At 32.7% G+C, this 12,740-nt stretch overlaps 1 protein-coding gene and 1 pseudogene across 1 annotated transcript; one reads left to right on the forward strand and one right to left on the reverse strand.

Moving 5' to 3' along the window:
• Positions 1-690: 690 nt before the first annotated feature.
• LOC102609661 (WD-40 repeat-containing protein MSI1-like) lies at positions 691-4,030 on the reverse strand (annotated as a pseudogene).
• Positions 4,031-7,398: 3,368 nt separating this feature from the next.
• LOC102631056 (protein BEARSKIN2) lies at positions 7,399-10,835 on the forward strand. The gene is made up of 3 exons (XM_025098513.2): positions 7,399-7,940; positions 9,042-9,313; positions 9,980-10,835. The coding sequence occupies exons 1-3, from the start codon at positions 7,778-7,780 to the stop codon at positions 10,616-10,618; spliced, it is 1,074 nt and encodes a 357-aa protein (XP_024954281.2). The 5' UTR covers positions 7,399-7,777; the 3' UTR covers positions 10,619-10,835.
• Positions 10,836-12,740: the final 1,905 nt, after the last annotated feature.

The following is a 12,740-nucleotide window of genomic DNA, read 5'->3' on the forward strand; positions in this document are numbered from 1 at the left end:
ACCAATTAAGTTTATCTTTACAATAACTTAGGAGAAACAATCAAGTACCAAACCGGTAGGATTTCTTAAATATTTTGGAACTTGTACGACATAGCGTATCTCTTTTCAGTAATTGTACGCTACGTCGCATATAAGTTACGGACTAGATAACATATCGTACAATTGTATAACTATATATGGTGCAATCTGACACTTCCATCCAGGACCCGTGCAAATATTGTGTGACTTGTCGTTTTTATTGTAAGCATCAAGATGACATGTGCTAAATAAATTTTCCTAGAGCAAAACTATATATGACATGTCGTTTAAAACTTGATCATATAAATTTACTTATGTGAAACTTGTTTGACATATGGTTTCTATTTTCAGAACATAAATTATGTAACTTTTTTTGTGAATTAAACATTGTATCATTTTTTTATTATGATTCATCACATTCAATGAAAATCGAAGTTTTAAAACTTATCTCATTAGTTTTTTTAATAAATATTGTTAATTTATTGCTTCAGAGCTTTAGAAATTTCACAAATATATCAAGAGTTACATAAGAATGCCAAATTTATGAAAAGAATGTAAAAAAATTGCACTTTTTTTTCCTTTGCATTAAAAGAGACTCCAAACTATTGAAGAGAGAGGAAAGGAGGAGGAGAAGAGGACAATTGGAAGCAGAGAGAAAAAGAGCAAGAAAAACATGCAACAAAAGAATGTGAATGCTTGTTACCAACAATTAGTTCAGCATATGTTTATCAAAAGAATACATTTGATGGAGGTAATGAATGGACAGTGAAATATATAGCATACATCAAAACTATACATGTAAAAAACAAAAATAAAAACTACAGCTTCATTCTGCCACAGACAATTTCTTTACAGCTCAATTAGTTAAGAACCTTTAGGGGAGTTATCTTCAGGAAGATCATCTTCATCCTCATCGTTGTAGATGTGATCAGCCATCTGCCATATTTGAATAATGTTGTCTTCAGCTACACTGGCAATAATCCAATCTTCGCAAGGGTTCCATGAAAAATCATAAATTTTACTCGTGTGACCACCACGGATAAAGAGCAACTCTGGTGGACCCTCAGCAGCTTCCTCTGGGGATTGTTCTTCACCAATCCTGCAAAAGACAAAAAAAATTAACAAGGATAAAGGGAAGTAGGAACACACAGCACATAATCAATCTTCCCACATCTAAATTTTGTTATTCATGATCCACTAGTTTCTGTAAAGGACCTCAGTATTGAATCGAAAATTATGAAACAATTCAACGGACTTGAAGCACAAACCTGCTTGGATCCTACACCAATACCCTTCTACCAGCACAAGAAGAAGCTAGGACGGTCTCATTCTGGGGGCTCCAACCAACTTGGGAAACTTCGTCCCTCTTGTGTACATATCATCCAATAACGAAAAAGGAGAAGTTCATTAGTAAGATTGAAGAAGAATAAAAGTGATCCAAATGCCAAACACACTCTCTCTCTCTCTCTCTCTCTCTCTCTATATATATATATATAATAGCATGATATGAATGTGCAAGGGGTGAACTCCTCTTGTGAGTATCAAATGTGTGGATTGGGTTGCCAATCAGATCAAAAAACTTAACAGTTGTATCAGAAGAATCAGTTTCCAATATCCATTCATTGTGGGGATTGAAAGCTAAGCAATTAACCTAACATAATATGACAATTACACTAAGTCACAGACGTAATTTTAACCTATCTCACAATGTTAATATGAACTTAACAAGTTAACACACAGGGGAGGCAAGATAACTTACATAAAATTAATTGAGGACTAAAAGATCCAAATTAATTTCATTTTCTTCTTGAATTACAAAATGATTTCATATTTTCAGGATTCTAGCTAAGCATGACAAGATGTATTACTTGACATGAATCAACCAAAACAAACAGACTCGTACATCTAAGTGATAATTTTGATTCTTACAGAAGGAGTTCCCTGTAATGCTACAGGAAATATGTATGCACCACACGATGATAAGAGACACTTAGCGCCCCCAGTTGAAGCAAAGTTGAAGATAGAGGGACAACTTTAGAGAAGCAATAAGTTATGTAGTTAAATATTGACTTTCCTGGTTACATTTCAGCAAATGGTGAAGCCTTTTCTATTTACATTTGTCTACATGCAACCACATCCGAATTCATGAGGGAGCTCGAAAATTTTAGATAGATATATCCACCTCCTTCTGGTGAGCAATAACATCTTGGATAGGATATTTCGCTGATGGCTGTTGTAGATCCCATACAAGCAGGTATTATCATCCCCAACAGAGCCAAACAAGTAATTATGCTTCATATGCCACGCTACATCCTCTACACCAGCATTGTTAACCTATTTTATCAATATCATTGTCAATACCTCATAATTACACAGCAATGCTTGCAGATATACACTTAATGAACTGTCTAGTTAATTGGGAATAAGAATTCTAAAAACTTTTAGCAGATCAGGAGCTTTATTCAGTCAAATGAATCACTAAGATCAGATTTTTGCAGCATGATACTCTGCATTCTGCATTCCTAACTCTGTTTCTACCATTAGGCATATAACACAAACTGCACAAGTTCATTATTCATGGAGAATTGTACCTTAAAAGTCCGCAAAGCATCAAGAGCCTTATTATTAGGAGCTGCAGCAATGTCGCACAACATATTTGAGAATCATAAGCACCACTGAGCAAATGGCCCTCCTTGAATTTGCTCCATGACAACCCAGATCCTTCCGAGGTGAGGCCCCTCAGCCTCAAGTCAGGACTGAATGCACTATCCAGAGGCTTAGATGGGTGCTCGCGAGAATTAAACAAATAGACATCTCCACTAAGACTCCTGGTGGCAATAGTAGATGGGTTTTGGGGCATAAAACGAGTCCGATTTACCTCTCCATGATGATTTATTAGCTTAATTACTTGCACCTACGATGGAAGACAAACATTTGCTATATTCACACTATTGAGGCCCCAGTCTTCAAAAATCAAGAGGATCACAAAGAAACATTAGTGCATAATCGACATATGCAAACCTAGACTTCCATTGAAATTGATCCATTCCAAAAATAGCTAGAATAAACCTGATACGGCGACCAAAACTTCATGAAATTAGTATATCATGAGTTACTCTCTCATTTAAATGTCCACAATTTTTTGAAATTAATTCATAGCAGCAACGTATTATACATAGAATTGCTCAAATATTGTTGTGCATTGCAGTTGACAATTTCTATTTTTAATTAACTTTTTTTAGTAAGAGTTAAAAGGACCAAATTTAAACAAGAGAATTTATACATTATTGTCTTATACTACTAATTAGCAAGATGCAATAAAATGAAAAGTTATGACTCAAGATTCATCATGCAATTATTAAATCTTTTTGATTTAATTGACTTAATTGTCTATTAATATTTTTTTTAACCTTAGCACTGGCGACACCGGACGAGCTGGCATATTCGGAGCGATTGCCATCAAGATCAAGAGATTGGATACCAATTTCGGTGTCTTGGAGACGAGGCTTCACTTGAGCAAGCATTAGATAATCAGGTGCTTGACCGCAAGTGTCCGTCCCAAGAATCACCTTCTGGACGGTGTAGTCTTGGCCGACCGGCTTCTCAGTTCCAGGAAACCACTCGACGGTCGGAGACGGCCACTGAAGCACGTGAATGATGATCAGATCGTATAGAAACGGTGTGTTCTCCTTCCATTGCTTGTTCTCTTCGAGTATCAGCCTCTGCTTTTCTATTCTGTCATCATTGTCTTTATCATTGTCGATTTTTCAAGAAATTGATTGAAACTGAAACAAGCAAAAATGAGGCGTGAAATTGTTAAATAAAAGTAAAAGGTTTATTGCAAAATGAGTGAAAGAACAAAGAATTTACCGGAGTCGGAGATTTGATCGGAGGGCGGAGGTTTTTTAGGGCTCTGGATCGGAGCAGATAGAGAGCGCGGTGGAGGGAGCACAATGGAGAGTGGGGGATTTGGCGGGAAAAAGGATTCTGAGTGAGCGAGACTTGAGGTCATGTGAGAGGGAGGGTGCGAGTTAGTTATATCGATTGGACATGAAATGGAATTTTTTTCTTTTTAATTATAAAAAATTATCATGATTTTGTTATCTCAAAATTTTTTTTTAACATTCCACATGATTGCGACAAAGTATTATTCATTCACTAGTAGATTCTTTTTACATGAATGGATCAAGATTTATGTTAAAATTTTAAATCTAAAAATTTAAGTTAAAGTATTCTAACACACACATACATGTGTGTGTGTGTGTGTGTGTGTGCGTATACACATACATATGTGTATGTAAGCACGATATTAAAAGACACCAACACACCAAGGTGTGATGAAATAATCACAGAAAACTCCGTGTTTTTAGAAATAATTACACAGACCCCTTATGTGCCACACAGGCTTCTTTTCTAAATAAGTTTGAGAGTCTAAATCAGTCTATAATTATTTCTAAACACGAAGAAGGGTTTATCTATCCCAAATAGATTTTGTATGATCATTTCTCGTAATAAAAAAGAGTCTGTGCATTTTAAAAAGAGGTCTTTGTAACTATTTTTTAAAACAAGGGGTCTCCATGATCTTTTTTTTTTGTCAAATTAAAGGGGATTTTGATGTCCTTTTACCTTAAATTTATTAGGAATGTATGATATTTTGATGGATAGTTTAGAAAAGGAAAGGGATTTTTCAACTTAAATTTTTAAATAGGGACATAAATGGTAAAACCGAAAAAAAATATAAACCTACGTATCATTCCCCTTTTATTTAAATTAAATGCATCTTATTTCATGATAAAAAATGTATTGTACAATTTGCCCAAAAATATTTTTTCCATAAACAATCAAGTGATAGTTTTATTGAGAAAATGAGTATGAAAATTTAAATTCCTTGTTAAGTCTTCAAATTTAAAAGAGCTCCGTTCATTGATTGAATAAATAAAAGGTTTTCAGAAATATGCATGCTTCATTAATCATTTGTATAACAATTTCTCATGTTGGTGTGTGCGCATACCAGATACCACACGGAGTTCACACTTGAACAAACGGCTAGCACTAATTGTCTTTAAACAATTACTCTTTGATTAATTAGACGAAATAATTAGATAACTTCAGGAAGTTATCCAGGCAATTAATGTTAAATCACAGTTGTCTTGCAGAAATAAATGAATAAATCCGTAAGTAAATTTCCATAAAACCGATTTTGACCACTGAATGAAGTCAAAGTTATGAGTCTTAACTTATAATCCTCTTAATTATCAAAACACGCCATTTATATTTGACATATGTGGGATAATTGCCTATGTAAAAGTATAACACAAAGGTCATTGTATGTTACATTATCAGTAATATACAATAAACCTTGAATCGTCACACAAAAATAAAATGTTGTAGTATGTGAAATAATTGAATTGTCACGTGTAACTACTTATGAGTTTGTGTATATTACACTATATGTAACTAAAAGTGAATTTTCTTTTTTCTAAAATAAGAGAAATAAAGTAAAATATGAAAATTGATGGGAAAAAAAAGGCTTGCCTCGATCAATCATGTTATAAGAAGATAATCCAACAATAATCAATTGAGAATAGGATTAGTTAAATATATAAGATTGAGACACTACAAGGAATTTGAAGGATGTTTTTTAAGTAACTTTTATTTAGTTAGTCAATTGAATTTAAATCTTGAGTAAGATTGGAGAAAATTAATTTGAACTTTGCTGGCTCCAACTTTTTTAATAATAAAAAAAAAGAAAACAGTAATAAATTTAATGTAACTACTTATTTTCGAGCTAAACTTTGAATAAATTAGTTTTAGCTCCCCCAAACTCCTATGATTAACTGTCACAAAACCCTTTTTTTTTTTCAAAAACAATATTATGGAAATGATACCAAAGTCAGTGAGTACCACTAGTTCATGAACTAGAATAAAGATGAATTTTCCATGAAATCTCCATCGTACAAATCATGCCATGTGGTTCCTATGTGTACAATTAATTCTAGATTCTAATTAAGGCTCGATCTTTATTATTCAATCCTCATCATCATCAATACCAAAAGAAACAGCTTAATTCATCAATCAAATCAAACTCACTCGTATTTTAAATGTAGTTAAGGGATAATTTAATTAATATTAACAACAACTTAAGAATTTTGAACAGGAAGAAAGCGTGCAATTGAATCAAGAAAATTAATCTGCAAGCTCTCAAAGTCGTAGCCGCATGTGCAAACCCTAGCAATTGCGACTGCGTCTCCAACTATTGTTGTTTATTATATTAATTTCTAACTCAATAATATCATAAATTAATGAACATAATATGAATTTAATAGAATAATTAAGATTATATTAGGTTATAAAATTAAGGCCGCCCAATAAAAAGTGAAAATCCCAAGAAGTTGTAGCTGTTTTTCCAAGCTCTTGCTTTGGGAACAATCAAATATCCACCATAATTAATATTATTTCTTATTTTATCGGGATCATTTATCTCTTTAAATACTTACGTTGAACTATAATTAACAATAGTGTCAAGGTGCTAGCCCAAGTGCGTGAAGCGCGTGCACGTTGTATACAAATTATTTGCATGCAAACGGAAAAGGTAAAAAAACAAAAAAACTCATTTGTGATCGGTTAGATATTAATGATTGAGTGAGGCTAAGGCTTAGCTCGAGTGGTGAAGAGCAGTTTTCTTAGAACTTATGTCATGAGCACGATCTTTCTTAGTGTGTGTATGTTAAATAACAAATAAAATAAAAAAGATATTATTAATTGAGTAATGTTAGTGATCTAAAAAAAATTATGCTAAATGATTAGAAATAGTTAAATTAAAATAAATGAATGATTCTACAAAATCACCATCCACTTTGTGAAAGTCACTTTACAAGGTAATTCATTGGAGATATATTTTTTTATAAATTTGAGATAACTAAAACTGCTGCTATTCATTATATCAGAACATATAAATAAGTAAATCTTCATAAAATAAAAATACCCACATATTTCTTTTTTTTTTCAATTATAGTCCGATCATAACACACATGACAGAGACATAAAAAAAATTATATATATTCTTGATGGTCACTCGATTCACTCGCCACTCATGTGAGCAGTGTTCAAACATTAAACTTTTTGTACTACCTCAAAAAATTTTACATTAAGTGAATTATTATCCACACGTATTAAAAATTCTCCAATTATTACATAAGTTCAAATTCAAATTCGGAGAATTAAGAAACTATACATCCTAAGTCGTCTTTTGTAATTATGTAACATGTGTCACTTTACAAAAACGATTTTATTCATCTTATGCATGTAATATAATCCACATAGCTAGCTTCTCAGCTCGGGAAACATCACTAGAGAATGTTATATTAATTTTTACCATAACAACATTGTTAGTACTACTCTGGAACCGTCTTTGAATGGAGAGTTTTAATTCTCACGCTCCAAAGCAGCATGTAGAGAAAAAGAATATGATGCAAGCTTAAACTTGCATTTTACGATAGCTAGCTTTAAGCATTCCCTCCGCCGTAGTCACCGGCTCTCAACTTTCTCACATCACCATATACACCGTTGACATCCACTCACCACCATCTTTCCTTCTTCATATTTATAACTTAATTTCCCACGTCCAAAATTTTATCACCACTAGCTTTGCATCATTTTTCTTACTGTCCATCGCTCAATTCTTCGAATTATTAGTATTGTTATTATTATTACCACTAAGTGTTGAACATTTAGTATAGTACTGCTTGGCACGGCGGCTATGGCTTCTTCTGGCGGCGGTGTACCTCCGGGGTTCCGGTTTCATCCAACGGACGAGGAGCTGCTTCATTACTACTTGAGGAAGAAGGTTTCGTTTCAAAAGTTTGATATGGAAGTCATTAGAGAGGTGGATTTGAACAAGATGGAACCTTGGGAGTTGCAAGGTACATAAATTTTAATTAAGTTTGCCTGATATCAGTTTTATTTAGTTGTTTAATTTTCATTTGAATTCCATTGGAAAATTTCCAACGCTTTTTAATGCTAATTATTGTGCTTGCTATCAATTAACATGGACAACTGTATACATGTTTCTTTTAGTAAAGCCAAACTTAAATAATAAGATTTGTTTTTAACTAAAAAGATTCAGACAAAAAATTCTTTTGAATGCCCATGTAAATCCAACTCTCTCTCTCTCTCTCTCTCTCTCCCTGTATTTTAATAACCCTACGTAAATTCATAATTGCATATAGTTTTTGACAATTTGGTACTATATAACTTTTAACAGTAGTTGGCATTACTCAACTTTTAATGCTACTTTAAAATGATCATGAAAATTTTTCTTTTGTCCATGGCATAATAATAATTAACCAATCACAATTCCAATTTCTTCAATATTTTTTTACCATTATTAGTTTCTTAGTTTTGATTCGATGTGATTTTATGCTTAATCTAGCATCCAATTGTCTTTTTATAGTAATTTATTATCCAATTGTCTGTTTAAGAGTCTCATTTATATTGAAAAATTCTTTGCCAAATTGAATTTCATCTATGAGTATAGCTGAAAGCATCATGGACATTTTAAATGTCGGCAGATTTCTGCTAATAGATTCCACATTAAGATTAAAATATATAGATTTATTAGATTATAATAGTACTCATATTTCTCAGCCTTCATCATATGAAATTTGCTTATAATTTCTATCTAATAAAACACAATTTGCAGTGCCAAATGATAGTTGAATTGACCAGTCGTTCAATATTCCTGACAATTCAGATTTATAAAACTTTTTAACTGATGAAGATTCGTAAATTATTTCTATTCGAAATAAAAAAGGTATAAACTCTGGAGATCATTGACCACTTTTCACAGATCCGTCTCCATCATGGGATCAGAATCGGCTCAGTCAACCAGCAATTAACTTAATGCAACGATCAAAATTTAATTTCCATCCCTTATTTGAGGGAAGAGTTTAAGTGTCACAATAATTAATACAAAGTTTATATCTCAATATTGACGTGACACGATATTCAATACGTGCATGCAGAGAGATGCAGGATTGGGTCAACGCCTCAAAACGAGTGGTACTTTTTCAGTCACAAGGACAGGAAGTACCCAACGGGGTCGAGAACGAACAGGGCAACAAATGCAGGGTTTTGGAAGGCAACAGGGAGAGACAAGTGCATTCGGAACAGCTACAAGAAAATTGGTATGAGAAAAACCCTAGTGTTCTACAGAGGAAGAGCACCCCACGGCCAAAAGTCTGACTGGATTATGCACGAGTATCGGCTTGAAGATGGCGATGATGCCCAATCAAACGTGAGTTCCCACTTTTCTTTTCATCATTTTGTGTCTTCATTAATTTTGATGATGTTGTGATTGTTATGACAACATCAAGTTAGAGGGTTTTAAGTATTCTGTTTGTGTGTAGATCAAAAGTCAAAACGAATTAATGCTTTGATTTCGTGCACCCCTGTGTTCCATTTGACCTATACTCTTCATATCTCTCTTTGAAGAATAATTCTCTGATATGAACTTCTTAATTGCCTGTATTCATGAATGAGTAACATTAGGCTTATAATTAATTAGGGTATAAAATCTGTATTGCAATTGATAATAATTTGATATTTATTGTTGACCTATTATCAAGGATATCGTATAGTCTCATCTTCATGGATGCTAATATAAAGCTTTTCACCACTATTTTAAGTTCATTGTTAATTCACATGACTAAAAGCACTGAGCACACACATATTGAAAAAAACTTTTCATATTAAGAGAAAATCTTAATTTGAATGAGAAAAATAATCATTTTTATTGAATGCTTATTAATTCTATTTTCAACCTATATCTTCCATTCACCTCAGGAGATAACATTCATTTACGATTTTCAGCATATGTCTCTGTACATTTTCCTTCGATGGAATTACTTTAAAAATTAATTCAGAAGATGTTGTTTTAATTTTCACATTTTATCTTTTGTAGGAAGATGGGTGGGTGATATGTAGGGTTTTCAAGAAGAAGAATCTATTCAAGATTGGAAATGAACAAAGCTCAAACATCAACTCATCATCATCCGATCACCATCATCATCAACAATTCAACAACACTTCAAGCAACAATCACCAGTCTCACACAAGTGCTTTCATGCAAAGAGAAAACCAATATCTTCTTCGCGGCCAACACCCTGAGCTGGCCCTACATTATTCAACATCTCAAATGCTACCAACACCTCAATATTGTCTCTTCCAACCACAAGCCCTAGTTCCAAACTATTCAACTATCCCGTCCACCGCGGACTCACCAGCGGCGATGGTGAAGCAACTCATGTCAAACACTAGCAGGGATTGCGAGAGTGGAAGTGAAAACCTTAGGTATCATCACCAACAAGCTTGTGAGCCGGGGTTAGAGGTTGGAACATGTGAACCAACGGCAACTCACCAAATGGTTGCTGCAACCACCGGAGGAAGAGACGGTCAAGGGCTGAATGATTGGACGATGCTTGATCGGCTTGTGACAGAGGATTCATCAAAAGGGGTGACGTTTGAGGATCCAAATGCTCAACACCAAATTAATCAGCTTTCATTGCGTGGAGAGATGAACTTTTGGGGCTATGAAAAATAGAGGGTCGTGCTCATTTTAAATAATTATATATTTATTTTCATGGTATGAAATTGATTATATGGATTTGCGATTGATAATTATTTTTAATTAGAACTGAATTTTTATACAAATTTAATTACTAAAACCCTTACAAAAGAAATCACTATCTAAATTGATAGTGACGGATTCCTGAATGTATTTAAATGAACTTTGATCCACGCATGCAAGTTTATATGAATTGCCTTATACTTTACATGTTTTTTTTTTTTACCTTTAAAATTCTTTTTTTAGCTTGTTCTCAGTAATACACTAAAATAAGGGATTTCTTATTAGAACAAGAATCATATAATCAAATATTTTCTGTTTGTCCGATGATATTCATAAGATTGAAAATATGTAATCGAATTATAAAATTGCTAATGTTCACTTGATTAAAACACATAAAAATAACTCGTAAAATTTGTTATGAAGCTAAAGATTAAAATTAGCTTTATTTTAATTTTAATATTTTCCTTTTCCATATTTTATTTCATTTAAAAAAACCGGGTGCATCTTGCTTGATACACAACTTCACAGTGGCTTAGATGTCTTACATTTATATGCTATATTGACAAGAAATTAGCTTTAATTACCTAATATTTTCTGCCGTTGATCAAAGCTAAGACTGCATGGTGAGGATTGATTTCACGTGGATCAATGACTTGGCAAGTACTTCTTTTAAGCAAAACTTTCCTGCCAATGCTGGTTAATTCATTATACACTATACACTGAGCTGACCTGCAACAATAGGTTTAATTGCTAGTTATGCATAAAAGAGAAGTTGAAACTAGATTTTGATAACTCCCTTGCTTACTTCACTGTGTTAAAATATTCTCTACCCTATATTGTTTTCCTTTAATATTTCCTTAATTTTCTCAGAAACCAATCACTACCTAATCTTGAATCTAAGTGTTTTTTTTTTCTAATTCGAGCAAAAACAAAAAAAATTAGAAAAAAAAAGTAAAAAATGCGATGGCTGACACAAAATATTATTTATGCGACGATACTTCTTTTAATTCCACTCCTACCATTAGAAGTCACTTCAAATGTACTCATCCAAAGATTTTCAAAGATTATGAGTTTGAATGTGGCTATTTGTAAGATTGTGGTTATAAACTCCAGTTTCTATAAGGATTCAAATGTGATGGGTAGTCGTGGTATACTAGTGGGGTAGTTGGGGTAAACCTCAAATAGAGGAGTGCTATGCAGAAAAGAAGAGGATTTTATAACCAACATATTGAGGGATATGTTGATTTTGACCATACATGACTGAGATGGAAGAAGGTTAATGATAGTGTATCTATTTAGGGTGAACACTAGTAAGTAAGTTAGAAGTCTACTTTGCAATATGTGGTCGCTCTATTTACAACCAAATTTGACTATACTATTTTAACAAAAGCAATTAAAGAGTCAATCTTGATCAAAGGAATGATTAGGGAGCTAGTGGTACATCTGAGCAATGTTTGTGTGTTTTTTCATAGCTAAAGTGTAGCAGATTTGAATAAAAATCAAGTGTACCACGAGAGAACAAAAGACATAAATATGAGAATACGTTTCATCTAAGATAAAATTAACAAAGAAATAAACGGCAAAAAAAGTTAGTGCCCAAACTTTTTGCAATCAAAATTTGATATATTGTGACGAATAATTTTAGCGACTAGAATAGTTTTAAGTTTCATCGCTAAAAATAATTTTAGTGAATAAATACGTTTCATCGCTAAAAATAGTTTTAGCGACAAATAAAATTTTCCACGAAAACTCTTTGATATGCTAGAAGAGCATGTTTTTGATAAAAATAAATTTTTTTCACTAAAAATCGTTTTAGTAACGAAATCTATTCATCGCTAAAACTCTTAATCTGCAAAAAAGTAAGTTTTGTAGATGAAAATAAATATGCATTGTTAAAACTTTTTCATACGCCAAAAGAGCATGTTTTAGTGACGAAAATAAACTTTCTTGCTAAAATAAAATTTTCGATAAAAATAAAACATGTTTTTGATAAAAAATAAAAAATTTCACTCAAAATCGTTTTAGCAATGAAATCTATTTATCGCTAAAACTCTTAATCTGCAAAAAAGTAAGTTTTGTAGATGAAAATAAATAT

The sequence above is a fragment of the Citrus sinensis genome, chromosome 3 (assembly GCF_022201045.2).
Source record: "Citrus sinensis cultivar Valencia sweet orange chromosome 3, DVS_A1.0, whole genome shotgun sequence".
Lineage (NCBI taxonomy): Eukaryota > Viridiplantae > Streptophyta > Magnoliopsida > Sapindales > Rutaceae > Citrus > Citrus sinensis.